Below are 22,816 nucleotides of genomic sequence, written 5' to 3'. Positions count from 1 at the left end.
GAAAAACACCTATATTGTGACCCAAATCGGGAGATAGACGTTTATCTCACAAAAACGAATAAAGCGGTATAATCGAAAGCCGAATTTGGACGTTTTCAACTGCACTCCGTCGCGGATGCGGACAAAGTTGATGGGGGCGTGTCGAAGGCGTGGTGAAGGCGGAACTGGGGCGTGGTTATCGGGCGATCAGAGATGGGCGCCTTTTGCCGATAATGGAAAAAAAATATGCGTTTTTAGCGAGAATTTAGGGCACTTTTCCTGGACCCTGTTTTTCCACGAATAAGGCCCCAAAAAGTGCCCTAAATGACCAGATGGCAACTGGAGGGAATCGGGGATGACCTCCCCTGACTCCCCCAGTGGTCACAAACCCCCTCCCACCACAAAATATACCGTTTCACAACTTTTTATTTTCACCCTCAAATGTCATACCCACCTCCCTGGCAGCAGTATGCAGGTCACTGGAGCAGTTATTAGGGGGTGCAGTGGACTTCAGGCAGGTGGACCCAGGCCCATCCCCCCCCCCCACCTGTTACACTTGTGCTGGTAAATGGGAGCCCTCCAAACCGCCCCCCAAACCCACTGTACCCACATGTAGGTGCCCCCCTTCACCCCTTAGGGCTATAGTAATGGTGTAGACTTGTGGGCAGTGGGTTTTGAGGGGGATTTGGGGGGCTCAACACCCAAGGGAAGGGTGCTATGCACCTGGGAGCTGTTTTACCTTGTTTTTGTTTTTTTGTAAAAGTGCCCCCTAGGGTGCCCGGTTGGTGTCCTGGCATGTGAGGGGGACCAGTGCACTATGAATCCTGGCCACTCCCACGAATAAATGTCTTGGAGTTATTCGTTTTTGAACTGGGCGCTTTCAGTTTCCATTATCGCTGAAAAACAAAAACGCCCAGCTCAAAAAAAGATAAACGTCCATGTTTTTCGAAAATACGCTTCGGTCCGCCCCTTCACGGACCCGTTCTCGGAGATAAACGCCCATGGAGATAGACGTTTTCGTTCGATTATGCCCCTCCATGCCATACTCTGTACTGTTATTTGCATATTTTTACTGCTGTAATTGTCTATTGCTTATGTTTGATTTATCCCTACTTTACACCACCTTGAGTGAATTCCTTTATAAAGGTGGTAAATAAGTCCTGATAACTAAATAAATAAATTTATTTATTTATTTATTTATTGCATTTGTATCCCACATTTTCCCACCTTTTTGCGGGCTCAGTGTGGCTTACAATAAGATATGAATAATAGAAATACATTGTTACAATTTGGTTATGGATTACATTGTGCAAAGTATAAGAGACATTCAAATGTCAGATTTGGAATATGACAATGGGGTATCAACATAGAAGTAATTGGAAGGGGGCAATGGGAAGCTAAAGGGTAGTGTTAGACAAAGACATATGGTGTCCATAGTTCCGTGGATAAGTGCGTGATAGATTGGGGTGGGGATGAGGGATCAAAGTGGGTGTAAAATGCATTGATGAATAGTGAGTGTGGACTCTATGTGAGTTGGCTCTTTCCGTAAGTTTGTTCAAACAGGTGAGTCTTTAGTAGTTTACGGAAGGAAGCTTGATCGTCAATCCTTCTCAGGTTACGCGGTAGTGTATTCCATGCCTGCGTGCTCTTGTGGGAAAAGGTTGACGCGTGCAGCGTCTTGTATTTCATGCCTTTGCAAGTGGGGAAGTGGAGGTTTAGGTGTGTTCGGGATGATCTTTTAGCGTTTCTGGGTGGTAGGTCTATTAGATCAGACATGTACGCTGGGGCTTCGCCGTAGATGATCTTATGGACTAGTGTACAAACTTTAAAAGTAACGCGTTCCTTGAGTGGAAGCCAATGTAATTTTTCTCGTAGTGGTTGTACCCTTTCATATCTTGGTTTTCCGAAGATGAGCCTGGCTGCTGTATTTTGGGCTGTTTGAAGTTTCCTCAGTATTTGCTCTTTGCAGCCCGCGTATAGTGAGTTGCAGTAGTCCAGGTGGCTGAGGACGAGGGATTGCACTAGGCTGCGGAAGACGTATCTTGGAAGAATGGTCTTATTCTTTTCAGTTTCCACATGCAGTAGAACATCTTCTTGGTTGTGTTGTTTGCGTGGGTTTCGAGTGTTAAGTGGCGGGTCGATGGTGACTCCAAGGATTTTAGCGTTTCTGAGACTGGAAGGTTTAGGGTTGGTGTGTTATTGCGTTGAATTCATTTGTGTTATATTGGGAGGTGAGTATCAGGCATTGGGTTTTTCTGCATTTAGTTTCAGGCGGAATGCATCTGCCCATGTGTTCATGATGTGTAGACTTTGATTGATTTCGTTGGAGATTTCTTTGGTATCTTGTTTGAATGGGATGTATATTGTCACATCGTCGGCGTATATGTATGGGTTGAGGTTGTGGTTTGATAGGAGTTTGGCTAAAGGGATCATCATTAGGTTGAATATAGTTGGTGATAGAGGCGATCCTTGTGGGACTCCACATTCAGGTGTCCATGCTTTGGACGTGGTTGAATTTGATGTGACTTGATACGAGCGCATGGTTAAGAACCCCTTGAACCAGTTCAGGACATTTCCTCCTATGCCAAAGTATTCAAAGTATAAATGAATAAGCGCTGCCATACTGGGAAAAACCGAAGGTTCATCAAGCCCAGTATCCCGTTTCCAACAGTGGCCAATTCAGTTCAAAAGAACCTGGCAAGATCCCAGAATAGTAAAACTGATTTTATGCTGTTTATGCTAGAAATAAGAAGTGGATTTTCCCAAGTTCATCTTAATAATGGCTTATAGACTTTTGTTTTTTTTTTTAGGAAACTATACAAACCTTTTTTAAATCCTGTTAAGCTAACTGCTTTTATCACATTATCTGACAACAAATTCCAGAGTTTAATTACCCGTTGAATGAAGAAATATTTTATTCTGATTTGTTTTACAAATTACTACTTAGTAGCTTCATTGCGTGCTCCCTAGTCCTAGTATTTTTGGAAACAGTAAACAAGTGATTCACATCTACTTGTTCCACTGCACTCATTATTTTATAGACCTCTATCATATCTCCCCTCAGCCATCTTTTCTCCAAGCTGACCAGCCCTAGCCACTTCAGCCTTTCCTCATAGGGAAGTCATCCCATCCCCTTTATCATTTTCGTCGCCCTTCTCTACTTTTTTTTTTTTTTAATGCTGCTATGTCTTTTTTGAGATGTGATGACCAGAATTATATTTGAAGTGCTGTCACACCATGGAACAAATCAAAGGCATTGTAACATTCTCATTTTTGTTTTCCATTACTTTTCTAATAATTCCTAACATTTTATTTACTTTCTGAGATGCCGCTACCCACTAAGCAGAGAGTTTCAACGCATGGGTGACGATACTGCTGTGAGCATTGTGTTGCTGAGCATTTTGCATATTTTAGTTGGAATTGCGAATCCTTTAGCATTCCCACCTTTGTTATTGTACCCTTGAAGCAGCCCATGAGTGAGCGAAACATGGACCACGTCGGGTGATTGTTTTAATAAAGGGAATTTGTTTTTGGAGCAGTTCATCTGGGATCCGTTTTCTTTTGCATCACTTCTGATGCAGATCTTGGTTGTTTGCTATTTAAGAAATATATACAGCTTTGTTCTCCCATGCTATCACATAATATACACCTGATGACATACGCCGGTATCACTTTCAAGAGGGACAAAAATTACTGGGGGATTAATTCCTCCAGTGACGCGTTGCACAAAACAGATGTCTCCAGGAGCAGTTTTAAATCCCAACATTGATCTCAGCATTCCTCTTCTGAAATGGGGAATGCACCTGTATTTTTTTGCCCCACCCAAAATATGCCTAGATCCTCTATAACACAAACTCACCCTCAACGTTTGTGAGGACACTGACGTCACTGTCAGGTCCTCCGGGCACTTCCTTCCGGTTCGAAGCCTTGTGTGTGGTGAAGCCACCGAAAACAGTGTTGGGGCCCCGCCCTCGCGTCAAACGTGATGACGTTGAGGGCGGAGCAATGGCATCAGTGGCTTCACAACCCACGACAAAGCAGATTGAAGGTGGCGTGCCAAGGTCCGCAACAATGCCGGTCAGTGCCTTCAGAATGCTGAAGGGGTGAGTAGGGGGTTTGGAAGGAAACCGTGCTAGCGCCCGTTTCATTTGCGCAAGAAACGGGCATGTTTTACTAGTATAATTATATTTACATAAATTCAATGGGTTGTGCAGTTCAAAAATGCTTCATTTTTTAAAGTCGTTACTTTAAGTTTAGTTTTCTTTGCCCAGTTATATTCCTCTGTGGTGTTTCCAAAGCATCCAACCACAGCCTGGAAAATCTGGGAAACCAGCAAGCTGTTTGATGAGTTTCCCTAACTGTACAGAACATGAAAATGACAGAGAGCAAAAGAGTTTTACCTTGACCTTGAGACTTTCCGTTGGTGCTGATACAGGAGCTCATCTCCTCGGTGTTCCCCATCAGCCTGTACACAACGGTACAGCAGTACTTTTCCATGATGGAGAACGGTTTCAGGTGCAGAACGCTGGTAAGCATGAAGCGGCCATTTTCCATTTTGTTACTTATCATCTCTGCACTCTTTGTCCAGTTTCTCTGATGGCCGTCAAACCAGTGAATCTGTCCTTCAACGCTTCCTCCTTGTGCCTCACAAAAAACCGCACTTTGATTCTGAGTCATGCTGATGTTACTGTATGGGACTGAAAGACATAAGTACATAAGTATTGCCATACTGGGACAGACTGAAGGTCCATCAAGCCCAGCACCCTGTTTCCAACAGTGGCCAATCCAGGTCACAAATACCTGGAAAGATCCCCAAAAAGTACAAAACATATTATGCTGCTTATTCCAGAAATAAGAAGTGGATTCTCCCCAAGTCCATTTTAATAATGGTCTATGGATTTTTCCTTTAGGAAGCCCTGCAAACCTTTTTTAAACCCCGCTAAGCTAACTGCTTTTACCACATTCTCTGGCAATGAATTCCAGAGTTTAATTACACGTTGAGTGAAGAACAATTTTCTCTGATTCATTTAAAATTTACTACTTTGTAGCTTCATCGAATGCCACCTAGTCCTAGTATTTTTGGAAAGAGTAAACAGACGCTTCACATCTATCCTCTTCATTCCACTCATTATTTTACAGTCCTCTATCATATCTCCCCTCAGCCGTCTTTTCTCCAAGCTGAACAGCCCTAGCCGCTTTAGCTTTTCCTCAAAGGGAAGACGTACCATCCCTATCATCATTTTTGCCCCTTTAGCCCCTGCACACACTTTGAGGGGCATAATCGAATGGCGCCGGCCAAATAGATGGTCGGCCATCTATTTGGCCGGTGCCGCAAAGAGCAATCCTGAACCGTATTATCAAAAAAGATGGCTGGCCATCTTTCATTTCGATAATAAGGTTGGGGCCGGCCAAATGTCAGAGATGGCCAGCAACGGTTTTCACCAATAATGGAAACTAATGCCGGCGATCTCAAACCTGGCCGAATCCAAGGCATTTGGTCGTGGGAGGAGCCAGAATTTGTAGTGCATTGGTCCCCCTGACATGCCAGGACACCAACCAGGCACCCTAGGGGGCATTGCAGTGGACTTCATAAAATGCTCCCAGGAACATAGCTCCCTTACCTTTGGCGCTGAGCCCCCCCAAATCCCCCCCAAAGCCCACTCCCCACAACTGTACACCACTACCATAGCCCTTAGGGATGAAGGGGGGCACCTACATGTTGGTACAGTGGGTTTTGGGGTTTTTTGGAGGGTTAACATTTACCACCACATGTGTAACAGGTGGGGGGGATGGGCCTGGGTCCACCTGCCTGAAGTGCACTGCACCCACTAAATACTGCTCCAGCGACCTGCATACTGCTGTCAGGGAGCTGGATATGACATTTCAAGCTGGCATAGAGGCTGGCAAAAATATTTTTTTTTGGGTGGGAGGGGTTAGTGACCACTAGGGGAGTAAGGGGAGGTCATTCCCGATTCTCTCCGGTGGTCATTTGGTCAGTTGGGGCACCTTTTTGAAGCTTGGTCCTGAAAAAAAAGGGACCAAGTGAAGCCGGCAAAATGCTCGTCAGGGCCAGCTTTCTTTTTTCCATTATCGGGCGAAGCCGGCCATCTCGTGAGCACGCCCTAGTCCCGCCCCGTCCCCCCTTCGTTACCCTACCGACATGCCCCCTTGAAGTTTGGCTGGCTCCAAGACGGAAAGCAGTTGGCGCCGGCCAAAATCGGCTTTTGATTATACCGATTTGGCCGGGTTCAGGAGATCGCCGGCCATCTCCCGATTTGTGTCGGAAGATGGCCGGCGATCTACTTCGAAAATAAGCTGGTTTCATTCCATCAATCTAATTAAGGCATTCCTTTGAAACCTAACTACCCAAAAGTCGTATGAATTCTGGGACTCATCCAGTTTTAGTCCAGACTGAGACTAATTTAAAGCCCCTTTTACCAAGCTGCGGCAAAACGGTGCCTGTGCTGGTGTTAGTGCGTGTTTTTGACTTGCACCGAGGACCCCTTTTACCAAAGCGGGTAAAAGGCAAGTCTTTGGTTATTTAAAGAAATGGCTGTGCGGCAAATGAACTCTGGGTTGGCAGTAAGGGCTCCCATGCTAACCCGGTGCTAGATTACCATCGGGTACACACCGACGCAACAAAAATAAAGATATTTTTGTAACACCAGATATGATGGCGCACTGGGGGTGGGAAGTACCGCCAGGCTGCTGCGGTAGCCTGGCAGTACTTGCTTTGTAGCAAGCGGTAAGCCCGCGTTGGGCTTACTGCTGCTTTGTAAAAGGAGCTCCTAATTTCTTTTTCGAAATGCTAATGTTGTATTATTCAGTTTTAGGTGAGTGAAGAGGGCAGATGGAGTTGCCCTTCAGAATCCAAATAATATGGATTCTGTTCATGGTTTTTTTTTACATAAAAACAAAAAGCTGTGAACGGAATGGTTAAGTTCTACCCCTAGGTCATAATTTCTGTACTGTACTTGTCACTGTAATAGTACCCTTATAGTGTATTTTTTCACACCGGAGTCTGTAACCACCTCTCCAGAACTATGTAAGCCACTTTGAGCCTACTAATAAGTGGGAAAAGGTGGGATACAAATGTAACAAACAAAATCATTGTATTAAATAAAGGGACACTTTTCAAGTTCTACTTTTGCTTTTAATTTTTCGCCTTTGCTTCTGTAGTAGTATGTGCAGCAGTGGCGGTGGGTTGGGAGTGGCGGCGGCATCAGGGAGGCGGACTAAAATGTGCCACCCCCCCCCCTCCCACTTTGGGCTCTGACTCCCTCCCACCTCGAGGTCTGGCTACGCCCCTGCTTAGTGCAGTTTAGAAAATGGTCTGAAGATCAAGATGGCGTCCATGGGAGGAGCTGCGTTTTGAGGCTCTGAGACACGAGAAGGTCTGCTTGGCGTTTTTCCTTTCCCTACCTCAATTATGGTTAAGAGGAAAGGAAAGATCGGTGCTAAAGCCGTTTCTAGCACTGGGGATACCACATCGCTAAAACAACCTACCTTAGAAGTCTTTGGGCTACAAACGTTGGGACCACAAGTTTCTGCCCAGGTTGGATCTCCGAAACAACAGCTTACTGGAGAACTTGGCGCGGAGGCGATATCGCTGAGCCCGCCTAATAGAGTTGCGCCGCCGAGACCGGGTGGAGAGACGGACCCTACAGGAGAACTTCATCTGGATAGTTTTGAAGTTGGCAGCGGCCCTGTGGGATTTTCGACGCCAGACGCGGCGACGTCTAAGCGCAAGGCGGGAAGAGTGGAGAGTGTACCCGCTTCCATTCAGACGCCTTCACCAGCGAGACTCGGCGAACTAATTAGACCAGTAACTGTTACATTGGATACCCTATGGGATGCCATCCAGACAATGAATGTTTCCCTGCAAAAGATTTCATTTGAATTGACTGCTGAAATGAAGGATGTTAAACATTCTCAACAACTAATGGAGTCGAGAACGGCGAAGCAAGAGGAGAAAAGTGAGTTAAATTCTATTGCAATTAAAAAACTACAAACTCTAGTTGACAATGTTCTTATGGAGAAAGAAAGGGACCAAAGGAAAGTAGAATTTTTGGACAATCAACTTAGACGAAACAACTTGCGATTCTTAAACTTTCCTAAAAGCCCTTTATTACCTCCAATAGAGATGTTACAGAAATATTTCCTAGAAATCTTAAAGATTCCAAAAGAAGCTTTTCCTCCGATCGTTAAAGTTTATTATATCACTGGAATTAAAACAAATCTGGAGATTGCTCCAGATTTAAATCTTACTCAAATTCTTGAAACATCATTAGAGACTATAACTGAACGCACTACTCTCCTGGTATCCTTTGCATTCGAGACGGATCGAAATAATATATTTCGCCTTTACTTCAAATTTAGGGAAGCTCAATTTTTTGGCTCAAAGATACAGATTTTTCCTGACGTCAGCAAAACTACACAAAAGAAAAGGCGAGAATTTTTGGGGCTTAGGCCTCGAACTCTCTCTCTCCCTGGGAGGATCATTTAAGTTGAAATTTGCCTGCAGATGTCTTGTTTCTTTTGGTAACGTTCATTATGTTTTTTTTGATCCAGAAAAATTGAAGCTCCTATTAGTAAGTAAAGAAAGCAGGGATCTTCAAGCCTTGGAGGCATCAGTAGGGAATTGAAACCGCAGGCAAACTTGTGATTCTGTCCTCCTTATGTCAATTGTAAGAGTTTTTCTACTCTTTTTGTTTCCTATGATCATTACCTTGTATCTTGATCGTTTATAGTGGACTAAGTAAGAAAGATATTCTTTTGAAAATCCATGGAAATGTAATGGATGGTTCTTTAATCTTTTGGATGTATTTCCTGATTTCTATACATTTATTATTGTGAATGTATTATTTTGAAATTCAATAAAAAAAAATAAATAAAAGAAAAGGGTCTGAAATTTAGGAGCATAAATCTTTTGAATATCAGGTCTATGGCTTTTATCTGTCATGAATTTCTCTGTTTCTATGTTAAATAATAAAAGAGGAATAATTATGAACAAAGACTTATGACATCACTTCTCTTGGTTATAATAATGTGAGGCCTTCTCATCTCACCTTCCCCACCAAGCCATTCTCACACATCATTTGTTATAGAAGTCTGGGATGAAAATATCCTGATGTAACGAACCAAACAATGTTGTCTCTTTACCAAATGGCCCAGCTCCAAGTTGCGGTGTGAAAACCCACATTTTTGAAGGCTTTTATGGGTGGAATGAAGGATATTATAATTGTTTTTAGTTAGTTGGAGAAATGTATTGATTATCATCATTTTTATTGCTGGTCATGATTTTATGTTTTATTAATTATGTATGTTTTTCTTACTTAAATATAGTAAATAAATAAAAAATATATAGTTAATTTGAAGTCTTTCAAAAGTAGAAATGCACTGGCTAATTGCAAAACTTAGACAAACCTAGAAGCAGCAGCTGAGAAAAGTATTTCATTTCCGCTTTTCTTGGAGAGGTGTCTCACCACAAAAACCACCACCACTGCTTAAGGAAAAGCACAATCAGACTATAACAAGCATACTGGGTATAATTTACAAAACCCCTTTATGTAGATAAACACAGCCCATTCAGTCAGCGCCTGCCCTACCAAAGTAATGCCACACTGGGAAAAGACCAAGGGTCCATCGAGCCCAGCATCCTGTCCACGACAGCGGCCAATCCAGGCCAAGGGCACTTGGTGAGCTTCCCAAACATACAAACATTCCATACATGTCATTCCTGGAATTGTGGATTTTTCCCAAGTCCATTTAGTAGCGGTTTATGGACTTGTCCTTTAGGAATCCGTCTAACCCCTTTTTAAACTCTGCCAAGCTAACCGCCTTCATCACGTTCTCCGGCAATGAATTCCAGAGTTTAATTACGCGTTGGGTGAAGAAATATTTTCTCCGATTTGTTTTAAATTTACTACACTGCATGACCCCTAGTCCTAGAATTTTTGGAAAGCATGAACAGACGCTTCACATCCACCTGTTTCCACTCCACTCATTATTTTATATACCTCTATCATGTCTCCCCTCAGCCATCTCTTCTCCAAGCTGAAAAGCCCTAGCCTCCTTAGTCTTTCTTCATAGGGAAGTCGTCCCATCCCCGCTATCATTTTAGTCGCCCTTCGCTGCACCTTTTCCAATTCCACTATATCTTTCTTGAGATGCGGCGACCAGAATTGGTCACAATACTCAAGGTGCGGTCGCACCATGGAGCGATATAACGGCATTATAGCATCCTCATGCCTGTTTTCCATACCTTTCCTAATAATACCCAACATTCTATTCGCTTTCCGAGCCGCAGCAGCACACTGAGCAGAAGGTTTCAGTGTATTCTCGACGACGACACCCAGATCCCTTTCTTGGTCCGTAACTCCTAACGTGGAACCTTGCATGACGTAGCTATAATTCGGGTTCTTTTTTCCCACATGCATCACCTTGCACTTGCTCACATTAAACATCATCTGCCATTTAGCCGCCCAGTCTCCCAGTCTCGTAGGGTCCTTCTGTAATTTTTCACAATCCTGTCGCGAGTAAACGACTTTGAATAACTTTGTGTCATCAACAAATTTAATTACCTCGCTAGTTACTCCCATCTCTAAATCATTTATAAATATATTAAAAAGCAGCGGTCCTAGCACGGACCCCTGAGGAACCCCACTAACTACCCTTCTCCATTGTGAATACTGCCCATTTAACCCCACTTTCTGTTTCCTATCCTTCAACCAGTTTTTAATCCACAATAGGACTTTTCCTCCTATCCCATGACCCTCCAATTTCCTCTGTAGCCTTTCATGAGGTACCTTGTCAAACGCCGTTTGAAAATCCAGATACACAATATCAACCAGCTCCCCTTTGTCCACATGCTGTTTACTCCTTCAAAGAATTGAAGAAAATTGGTCAGGCAAGATTTCCCCACACAAAAGCCGTGCTGGCTTGGTCTTAGTAATCCATGTTCTCGGATGTGCTCTGTAATTTTGTTTTTAATAATAGCCTCTACCATTTTCCCCGGCACCGACGTCAGACTCACCGGTCTATAATTTCCCGGATCTCCCCTGTAACCTTTTTTAAAAATTGGCGTTACATTGCCCACCCTCCAATCTTCCAGTACCACGCTCGATTTTAAGGATAAATTGCATATAACTAGCAGTAGCTCCGCAAGCTCATTTTTCAGTTCTATCAGTACTCTAGGATGAATACCATCCGGTCCAGGAGATTTGCTACTCTTCAGTTTGCTGAACTGCCCCATTACGTCCTCCAGGGTTACCGTGAAGTCAGTAAGTTTCTCTGACTCGTCTGCTTGAAATATCATTTCCGACACTGGTATCCCACCCAAATCTTCCTCGGTGAAGACCGAAGCAAAGAATTCATTCAATCTCTCCGCTACATCTTTGTCTTCCTTGATTGCCTCTTTTACCCCTCGGTCATCCAGCGGCCCAACCGATTCTTTTGCTGGCTTCCTGCTTTTAATATACCGAAAAATGTTTTTACTATGTTTTTTTGCCTCTAATGCTATCTTTTTTTCGTAAGCCCTCTTGGCCTTCTTTATCTGCACCTTGCATTTGCTTTGACACTCCTTATGCTGCTTCTTGTTATTTTCAGATGGTTCCTTCATCCATATTTTGAAGGCATTTCTTTTAGCCCTAATAGCTTCCTTCACCTCACTTTCAACCAGGCCGGTTGTCTTTTGGAGTTCCGTCTTTCTTTTCTAATTAGTGGAATGTTTGGCCTGGGCCTCCAGGATGGTATTTTTGAACAGTGTCCATGCCTGTTGTACAGTTTTTACCCTCTCAGTTGTCCCCCTAAGTTTTTTTTCCACCGTTCTTCTCATTTTTATCATAGTCTCATTTTTTAAAGTTAAACGCTAACGTATTTGACTTCCAAGGTTGATATCAAAACGGATCATATTATGATCACTGTTGTCAACCGGCCTCAGTACCATAACGTCCCTCACCAGATCATGCACTCCACTAAGGACCAAGTCTAGAATTTTTCCTTCTCTCGTCAGCTCCTGCACCAGCTGTTCCATAAAGCTGTCCTTCATTTCATCACTAGGTGGACCACCTAATCACCTAAGGTGGCACAATGGAGGGGGGGGAGCAGCCCTGCACATTGGTCCCAAGAGTGAGCACTCAGTAGGCCCTAGGTACAGGCCTGTGCTGAAGTACTGCTGTGTCCTGCCTCCCCTTCCCCACCGAGGCACACTTCCTGTCGAAGGGGGGGGGGGGAGACACTGCAGCACATCAGCATGGGTCTGTGCCCTGTAGGACTTCAGCTTGGGGCTGACCTGTAAGGAGGTTGGGGGTTGCGGCTGGTTCTGTAGCAAAGTGGGAAGAAAGGGATGCTGGATCAAGGTGGGTCCAACCTTCCCAACATGACTCCACCTACAACATAGTCCAATCTCCACCACCACCAAGAGTCGATTCCCTCCAGAACATGGTTTGGAAACGGCTCCCTCTGGGCCCACCTCCCACATCCCTACAAAACCCCATCCCTCATGGGCCTACCTTAACATAATTGATGGTCTAGTGGTTGTCCAGACAGGAACAAACCCACTCATTCCTACCTCTGGTAGATCCAGATTAAAAATAGCTGCCATGACCTCTAGTTTTGAGTAGGCCCAGAGGGCCTGCTGAGATGTGGAAAGGGGCCTGTGTGTGTGTGTGTGTGTGGGGGGGGGGGGGGGGGGGTGGACTTATTTGAGGGTGGAGTCAGGAGGAAAATCAAGCATGTTAGGGGGTTCAGAGCTCCAAAAGGAGATTACAAAATGTGATACTTGCCAGTGAGCCTTCTCTGGAGTAACTCCCAAACTCAAAAATGTATTCCCTGAAAGACTTTGCTTAACACAAGACTATCTCTACTACAGGAATCAGGTGAAAGCTTGGCTCTTCAATCAGGTCTTTAATGGAAGAACTAACTAACTTGCTAGTCTCGCACACACAAGGAGTGGCATTGGATGGACATACTGTAGCAGCTGAGAATATTTAAGCACCTCTCTGATTTCTTATGCAACTTTCTTTAAATTAGTCCCATTCCCCCGGACTCTATATAGTGTGCTTAGATTTAGGTGCTAAAATCGTCACGGATTCTATAACACCGCGCATAACTAAATTGGCTTGACAAGCTAATGAGTGTTGATAACAGCACTTAACAAGCAATAATGTGCAGTAACTGGCATCCATTAGAATTTAGACACACAACTCACTAAGCGTATTCTGTAACGATGTGCAAACTTCTTCTGTGTGGAGGCAAAAAGGGGCATGGTTATGGGCATTTTATAGGCGTTCCAAAATTTAGGCACCTAGTTATAGAATATGGCCCACTGCACCTTAATCTACAAGCTGAGATTTACACCTGTTTTTCGTTGGCGCAAATGAATGTGCGTAGATATTGATGCTGAAATATCAACTAAACATATTCTATAATTGGTGCCTAAACCTAGGTGCCGATTATAGAATACGCTTAGTCAGTGCTGAATTTTTAGGAGCCATATATAGAATCTCCTCCTTTATTTTTAACTCCTCTTACATATCTATATGTTCCATCTTTGCTTATTCCCTATGCTGTCTATTAAAATGTTTTATTACGTATTATGTTGACACTGTAAGTAGTATACTATCCGCCTCATAATCGAAAGTGAAAGACGCCCATATTTCGACCCAAATCGGGAGATAGGCGTCCTTTTCCCGTGGGCGCCCAAATCGGTATAATCGAAACCCGATTTTTGGCGTCCTCAACTGCAATCCGTCACAGAGATGAACAAAGATCACGGGGGCATGTCGGAGGCATGGCGAAGGTGGGACTGCGGCGTGGTTATCGGCCGAGGAGAGATGGGTATCTTTAGCTGATAATCGAAACAAGAAGGGCGTTTTTGATGAGAATTTGGTCCGCATTATTTGGACCCTTTTTTTCCAGGTCCAATTCCCAAAAAGGTGCCCCAACTGACCAGATGACCACCGGAGGGAATCGGGGATGACCTCCCCGGACTCCCCCAGTGGTCACTATCCCCCTCCCACCAAAGAAAACCCACTTAAAAAAACTTTTTTCCCAGCCTGTATGCCAGCCTCAAATGCCGTACCCTCCTCCATGACAGCAGAATGTGTTCTATCCTCTGGTGAGTGTGACACCTTTTCTGTTATGGGCACTGCAGAATCACATCAGCAAAGCATTGTGGTGGGTGTAGGGTATTGGGCTCCGTGATTCCACTAGCTTGGGTTAAATGCTCATGATGTTGGTAGTTGGTAGGCTCTACTTCCATGGTGCTTTTCCCTCTACTTACAGGGTCAGAGTGTGCCCTGTTTTGTTTCCGGTAGTCCATGAGGTAGTGGCCATTTGTGTAAGACACTTTTAGATCCCTTCCATGTGTTAGCAATGTTACAGCACTTAGTTCTTACCTTGACTGTTGATGAAAGAGGGCATTGTACACCATTCTGCCAGCTCGGACCTACTGCTAATCTCAGTACCAGGGAGACTCGTTCCCAGTGGGGCACAACCTCTGATCTGCAGTTAACTATGAATAAACGTGCTTATTCAAATAAAGGACGTTTTCAGTGAGATTAGTCTTCAGGTGTGAACTGCTGTGCCAAGGTTATACAGCAGCAACAAGTCTTGTCCCTAGAGCACTTTTAGTGGGTACTGCAGTGCACTTCAGGCAGGCAGACCCAGGCCCATCCCCCCCACCTGTAATACTTGTGGTGGTAAATGGGAGAAACCCACTGTACCCACATGTAGTTGCCCCCTTCACCCCTAAGAGCTATGGTAGTGTTGTACATTTGTCCCTCCCACGACCAAATGGCTTGGATTAAGACGTTTCTGAGCTGGTCGTTTTTAGTTTCCATTATCGCTAAAAAAAATAACGCCCATCTCAGAAAGGACCAAATCCATGGCATTTGGTCCATCCAAATCGTATTTTCGAAACGAAAGATGGATGCCCATCTTTTTCGAAAATACGTTTTGTACCGCCCCATCGCGGGGACGTTCTCGAATATGGACGTCCTTAAAGATGGACACCCCATTTGATTATGCCCCTCTATGCCATACTTTGTTTTGTTATTTGAATATTTTTACTGCTGTAATTGTCTATTGCTTATGTTTGACTTATTCTTGTTGTACACTGCCTTGAGTAAATTCCTTCAAAAAGGCAGTAAATAAATCCTAATAAATACATAATAAATAAATAATAGCATGCATTAATAAGCATTTAAACATCTGTATGAAAAGAAATGTGAAGCAAACAAACAAAAAAGAATTACAGATTGGAAAATAAGCCCTAACAAATTAGGAGGATAGGCCCAATTTTACCACAAAAATGTAAAAGTCCCAAGTCATCATCAGTTTTCCATAGGATCAGAACGGCAGAGTAGTCTTTGTACAGAGGAATGGAAGGGAAAGAGTTAACTTTTTCAAATAGAAAATAACTCAAACACTATGCTTTAAAAAAATATTTGCTAGCAAACTACACTCTTAAACCATGCTTCCTCCCTGAGCATATAGCGCTCGTTTTCCCTGTGAGAACCAAAGTCTGCCTATCTCTGATAAGAACTGATGAGACATACTGGGTGCCCAACAGAGATATGTTGATAACACCTAGACTGTACCACCAAAGATCAACATGGCAGTTGAGACCACCACCAGCTTCTGTGTTTTAAAGATAAGCTGTCCTGGCTTTGAGACCCTGTGAAACTTGTTTCTCATGTCTGGCTTTGATACAGTCATTTGTGATTTTAGGCCTACTCAGGATCTGAAGCACAAACATTTAGCGAATCGCAAACAGCGAGCCATGCACAAAGGGGATCGCATGCAAATTCCCCTTTGTCCATCGCTCGCTGTTTGCGAATCCGAGTTGTCAAACGCATTTTTGACAGCCCTGATGCACCAACCCCACGCTTTTAAATTTTTCCCTGGTGGTCCAGTGAACCCTCATCTCCCACAAATCTCTTTTTCATTTTTTAAAATTTCTCTGGTGGTCCAGTGGACCCTGTCTACCCCCTCCCCCCTTAAAAATTTTCCCTGGTAGTCTAGTGAATCGGACCCCTTCCTCCCCCCCGCATGTGAACACCTCCATTCCCCGCTTGCACCCTTCCTTGTACCTTTAGAAGGCTAAAACCAGTCTAATGCAAATGTTAATAGCATAGTAAGCTTTGCGCATCTGGCCCTCAGTCGCTCAGACCCCTAAGGTCTGTTTGATAACTCTTACCTGCTTTCTATAGGGAAATGTTTGGTGCTTCCATGCAGGGGCGTATCTGGCCTCCGGCGGTAGGGGGGGCCAGAGCCAGAGGGAGGGGGCACATTTTACCCCCTCCCCTGCCGCCACCGACCCCCTCTCCGCCATTACCGGACCCCCCCCCCCCCCCCACTGCCACCAACGACTCTCTCCACCCCCCCTCCCGCTGCCAGCCCTGCGGCGTCAGACTCCGAACTGGATTCAGACGCTTTCAACTCCAGCATGTTGGCCACGGCGGAGAAAGAACTTGCAAATTGTCACCTCGGGTTGGCTGGCGGGGGTTGGGGTCCCCCGCCAGCTGAAGAAATAATTTTAAAGGCGCAGGAGGAAGCGGACGCAAAAGTAAGAAACAGCAGCGGGGGAGGGCTGGCGGCGGGAGGGGGGCCAGGGCAAAATCTGCGGGGGCCCAGGCCCCTGTGGCCCCACGCAGATACGCCCCTGCTTCCATGATCATTAACGTTATCTGAATATTTTCCCAGACAACTTTAACTCTGGGGCTCATTTTCAAAGCACTTAGACTTACAAAGTTCCATGGGTTACTATGAACTTTGTAAGTCTTTGAAAATATGCCTCCTGGGGTCTCCTAGACTTCTAATATAATAATTTGCTCCGTTAACGTTCGAAAGTGTCTACCTGGGATCATAACCACCTGCTGACGTCATTGGCCAGCACTAGAACCCTGCTTGCCTGACATCAGAAGGTGGTTACGATCCCAGTGAGAGACGCGGGGAGTGCGTGACCGGCAAAAAGAACAGCGGACAGTTGAAGAACAGCGGGAACGGGCAGAAACATCCCTATGTGCATGTCGCCCTCCCTCCAAAATCGCCAACCCCCCCTCTGCTACCCTCCCCTCCCCCCCTCTTACCGGGGTCCCAGCGGCAGCAGTGAAGGGCGAGCAGCAGGCTCGGTGAGTCGGCTGCCTTCCCTTCTCTTCGCTCTCAGCTCTGACTCTGGTCTCGCCCTTGCGGAAACAGGAAATGAGAGCGGGATCAGAGACAGAGCAGAGAGCGAAGAGAAGCAAAGGCTGCTGACTCGCCGAGCCTGCTGCTCGCCCTTCACTGCTGCCGCCAGGACCCCAGTAAGAGGGGGGGAGGTGAGGGTAGAAGGGGGGAGGTTGGCGATTTTGGAGGGGGGGTGACGTGCACTTAGGGGGATGGGCGGGGCCAGTGTCAGGGAGGGCCACGGGTGGAGGCATCGCAAGGACGTGTCTGTGAGACTGAGCAAGGGGGGTGCTGATTTTGGAGGGGGGGGTCTGGAACTCGGGGAAGGGGGGACTGGAACTCGGAGGACGGACAGAGGGAAGGAGAGAGAGGAAGGGAGAGAGGGAGGGGGGCCTGGAACTCAGAGGAGAGGGGACGGGGGCCTGGAACTCAAAGGAGAGGAGGGGGGGAATGCACCACCTGTAAAAAAAACAAAAAACAAAAACAGCACCCCCAATCAGGCCCTTACAGAACACCTGGAAACTTAAGGACAAAGTGGTGAGTTGCAGGGGAGTGGGAGAGGGGAGGGAGGACGGCCTGGAAATCGGAAGGGAAGAAAGGGGGCCGTGGAACTTGGAGGGGACAGAGGGAGAGAGTGAGGGGGGGGGAGGAATAACCTTGGTAGCGCCTGTTTCATTTCATACAGAAACGGGCCATTTTTACTAGTAACCAATAAAGACCTATCACTGAATATACCTCATTAACCCAATAGTGCCCAATGTTCCCATATTTGTTGGGCACTAATGGGTTAAAGACATATTTAGATCTGTAAACTACGTGGGCAAACTTAGCTGAATAGGTTTAACCAGATAGCAGTGATATTCAGTGGTATCCAGCTAAACTAAAACCATGACCCAGAATACTTCAAAAGCGCAGTAAATTTTGCAGTTGCTGTGGCTTAACATGGGATTTTTCCACGCAATAACTACAAATTTTACGCGGCCCCTCTCCCCATTATTGTTGTAGAGACCGTTTGAAGCAGGACTAGTGTATTTATTTGTATCTGTATCGTTTTACTGTTTGTTTACTCATTGTCATGTTTGTTGATTTCATTTTATGAATTTGAGTTGCAATCCACCTAGAATTTTCAGATAAGTGCAAAATATAAAATGTTAAAAATAAATAAATGAGCGTGCGGTACCTGCCAAGAGTTAGGGGGTCTTTAACTAAAGATTAGCTTGAGTTATCTGCAGAAGGTCCCATTTTATTCCTATGGGCCCTGCTGCAGACAACTCGAGCTAAGCTTTAGTAGAAGCAAATTAATTTAATATCAAACTGATAATGGCCATGGGAAGGGCATGGACGGGTCAGGGGCGTGGCTAGCAGTTATGAACGCATGATACAGAATACTAGCATTTATGCACTTAACTGCTTACAGCCTTTGACATGGCATAAGTAATGATGTCTAAAGTTAGGAGCATATATACGGACTTACATTGGTATTCTACAGTGGCAGGAGCATGCGTAATTGCCGTTATAGAATCCACGCTTAGCACGCTGTGTCCCGATACCTAACTGAAGGTGCCCTTAGTGCTTAGCATTTTAGTACAAGGCTTCCTTAGTCATGAGCAGAAATAGAGATTTGCAAAAACAGAGATTTGCCTGCATAACTCGCACAGTTGCCCACAACATCTGCGCATCAGCCTTTTGTGTCTTTTCATTCTTAAATTTAGTCTCTAACCTTACCTTCAACTCTCAGTTCAATTCTTGATCGTTCATGACCCCCAGCTGCTTCAAGAAATACAATGTAGGTGCCTTCGTCGGAAATGTTCACACTGCTGATATGAAGAGCGGCGCTGAACTTGTATGGCGGTGAGGCCTTCCCAATCTCTAGGGTAATTCTCTTATCAGCACTGACAGTTTTGCTTTCATATATATCGATGATTTTTTCATTACCATTCAGAGGGTCATACACAATCACATTCCAAATATCATCAGAAGCATAGCAGATCAGCTGAACTGAGTCACCGACTTTTACATTTACAAGGGATGGGCAGTGAAAATTTGTTGAACCTATGTGAGAAGGAAAAAGCAGAGAAAGGGACAAAATCTTCTTATTAATACCCTATAGATCAGACAGTACCCCAGAACCCCATGTGCGTCACTAACAAGTCTTCTTCATCTTTAATACTCAGAGGCTCCATCACTTACCTCTACCAGAGCTTCTCAATACCTATTTGAGGCCCAGCTGCTCACATTCACAATTTTAAACAGAGTTGCCAAGCTACCCAGTTCCTGCTGGGAGATATTTTTGGGCTAATCCTGGTTCTCATCTTAAATCTCAATGCATGGTTGTGCTTGTGGTTTCTTATGGAATCCAATTAGATTAATGCTACACGTACCAGAATGAAGTTGTCAGAAATCTAGATCTGGCCTACAACAGCCCTCATGGAGCTGAGGGGCCCTTTTACTAAGCCGCGTAGGTGCCTCCGCGTGCCCAACATGCGTCAATTTGGAGTTACCGCCCAGCTACCGTGTGGTAATTTCATTTTTGATGTGCATCCGCTATGCATGCCAGAAAATATATTTTATTTTCTGGCGCGGTGAAAATCAGGCGGTAACTCCGACTTGATGCGCTTAGGTGATTACCACATGGTTAACGCGAGAGACCTTGCCAGTAAGTCAATGGCTGGCAGTAAGGTCTCGGACCCAAAATGGACACGCGCAGTGGCGTAGCTAGGGTAGTTGACACCCGGGGCCGGTCATTTTTTTAACACCCCCCCCCCCCCCCCAAATCCAGTACTAGGCATACCGAGAATACAAAACACTCAGAGCAATTCTACCATACCATACCATAAACAGTAATTTGTACGAGTCACACAAGGAAAAGGAAAGCATCTTAAACACCTATTGTAAAACGAAAACAGACAGATTAGTACAGATCATCAAACCTGCACAGTCAATGCCAACCGAAAGCCATGTCTTTTTCACAAACAGAGATACATCCTAATCCACTATAGAATAAGTAATCATAAACTTTCTATTTAGACAAAAATTAAACTGAACCCCCAAGATGCCAGACTCTGCATACAATGCAACACCACAGAAACAGAAACTGTCCCCTAGTACTGTGCAAAATATAAAGACAGCAGATGTAAATTTGAAAAAACTAACAAATACCAATCACCACTTTACAAATTAACAAATAGAAATAAAGCAAATACAGAAAATAAAATAATACCATTTTATTGGACTAATACATTTGGCTTCCAGAGGCCAAAATCTCCTTCCTCAGGTCAATACAGTATAGTGCTGTTACAGTATCCTATCCTGACCTCAGGAAGGGGGTTTTCTTCTCTGATAGTTAAGTCGAAATGTATTAAAATTAGTCCAATAAAAAGATTACCTTATTTAAATGTTCTATTTATAAACATTTAACACAGCTACAATACTATATCCTAAAGCAAAAAAATAAAAATATATATTTTATTTACAGTTTGTTGTCTCTGGTTTCCTCATCTTCTTTTCACTGTCTTCCTTCCATCCAGCATCTGTCTTCGCTCTCTGCCATCCAGTGTTTGCCCTCTCTAATGTCCCTTCCATCCACTGTCTGCCCTCTCTCTCTCTGCCCCTTCCATTCACTGTCTGCCCTCTCTCTCTCTGCCTCTTCCATCCACTGTCTGCCCTCTATTTCTGCCCCTTCCATCCACCATCTGCCCCAGTCTGCCATCTCCCTCCCATCCACATCTGCCCTCTATCTCTGCCCCTTCCATCCACCATTTGCCCCAGTCTGCCCTCTTTCTCTCTCCCCCTTCCACCCACCATCTGCCCTTTCTCTCTGCCCCTTCAATCCGTCTGCCCTCCCTCTCCCATCCATCCAGGGTCTGCCCTCCCTCACACTCCCCACTTCCATCCAGTGTCTGTCCCCTCTCTCTCTGCCCGCTCTTTTCAGCCCCCTTCATCCACCACATGCCTTGCATCCCCCTTTTTCAGCCCCAGACCCATTCTCCCACCTGCACCAGGCATGGATCCATTTTCCCTCCTGCCCCCTTGTCAGACCCCAGTTACAGCTTCAGACCCTTTCTCCCCTCTGAGCACTCCCCTCCCCAGTCCCCTTCTCCCCTCTAAGCTCCGCCACCCTCCCCAATCCCCTTCCCCCCTGAGCACCCCTCTAAGCTCCCCCACCCTCCCGAATCCCCTTCTCCCCTCTGAGCACCCAGGGACCCATCTAAGCTCCCCCACCCTCCCCAATCCCCTGCTCCCCTAAGCACCCCTCTAGGCTCACCCACCCTCCCCAATCCCCTTCTCCCTTGAGCACCCCTCTAGGCTCACTCACCCTCCCCAATCCCCTTCTCCCTTCTGAGCTTCCCCCTCCCCCAAGCCGGTCCCGTCCTGTGCCCCCTCCGTTGAGAGCCGAAAGCTCTCATCTCCTGCTGCTACCCTGCTTTTTTTTTAATCCATTGCAGCGACACAGGCAGCGCTTCCCGTCTGCCCTGTGAAGGAGAAAATCGCGTCGTTGGCGTCGGGCCTTCCCTCGTTGTGTCCCGCCCTCGAGGAAATAGGAAGTTACCTCAGAAGAGGGCGGGACACAACGAGGGAAGGCCCGACGCCAGCGACACGATTTTCTCCTTCATAGGGAGACGGGAAGCGCTGCCTGCGTCGCTGCAATGGATTTAAAAAAAAAGCAGGGTAGCGGCCGGAGTCAGGAGACGAGAGCTGTCGACTCTCGATGGAGCACCCCCCACCCGCCGACACCTGGGGCGGACCGCCCCCACCGCCCCGCCCTTGCTACGCCACTGGACACGCGCCAATTTTTATTCTGCCGCACATCCATTTTCGGCAAAAATTTTAAAAAGGCCTTTTTTTTTTACAGGAACGCTGAAAAATGGATCTGTGCTTGCCTGAACCATGCGCCTACACTAGCGCAGCCCATTTTTCAGCGCACCATAGTAGAAGCACATAAGCACATAAGCACCGCCACGCTGGGAAAAGACCAAAGGTCCATCAAGCCCAGCACTCTGTCTCCGACAGCAGCCAATCCAGGCCCCAAGAACCTGGCAAAAAACCCCAAATTTAATAACGATCAATGGACTTTTTCTTCAGGAATCTATCCAGACCCCCTTTAAACTCAGCAAGGCCAGCTGCCGTCACTACCTTCTCCGGCAATGAGTTCCAGAGTCTAACTACGCGCTGAGTAAAGAAAAACTTTCTCCGATTTGTTTTAAACCTACCACATTCTAATTTCATCTTGTGTCCCCTGGTTCTATTATTGTTAGAAAGTGTAAACAAACGCTTCACATCTGTCCGCTCTATCCCGCTCATTATTTTGTAAACCTCTATCATATCACCTCTCAGCCGCCTTCTCTCCAGGCTAAAAAGTCCTAGCCGTCTTAACCTCTCCTCATAGGGTAGTCGTCCCACCCCTTTTATCATTTTCATCGCCCTTCTCTGCACCTTCTCCAATTCCTTTATATCTTTTTTGAGATGAGGCGACCAGTACTGAACACAATACTCCAGGTAATTTGACAGTTCTGTTTAAAAAAGAAAGTTTTCCACTTGCTCAAAAAATTCACAGCTATGGGTGGCTCAAAGGAATTTCATATCTGAAACCACATAGTTTCTGTAATATTCTGCTCAAATACATAGAAATGAGGTCAATAAACCAGCTGTAGGCGATACCTTCCTATAA

General features: G+C 45.4%; 1 protein-coding gene across 1 annotated transcript in view; it reads right to left on the bottom strand.

Annotated features, from left to right (window-relative positions):
* LOC115473297 overlaps positions 1-22,816 on the bottom strand; it is a 43,659-nt gene that overhangs the window by 5,456 nt on the left and 15,387 nt on the right. The window contains exons 3-4 of the mRNA XM_030208136.1: positions 18,874-19,200; positions 4,380-4,676 (exon numbers count right to left, since the gene is read on the bottom strand). Coding sequence (XP_030063996.1) covers positions 4,380-4,676; positions 18,874-19,200 — 624 coding nt within the window. The remainder of the gene's footprint in view (positions 1-4,379; positions 4,677-18,873; positions 19,201-22,816) is intronic.

This window comes from Microcaecilia unicolor, chromosome 6 (genome assembly GCF_901765095.1).
Source record: "Microcaecilia unicolor chromosome 6, aMicUni1.1, whole genome shotgun sequence".
Taxonomy (NCBI): Eukaryota; Metazoa; Chordata; class Amphibia; order Gymnophiona; family Siphonopidae; genus Microcaecilia; species Microcaecilia unicolor.
The sequence above is the reverse complement of the archived record's forward strand: the minus strand, read 5'-3'. Positions and strand labels throughout refer to the sequence as shown.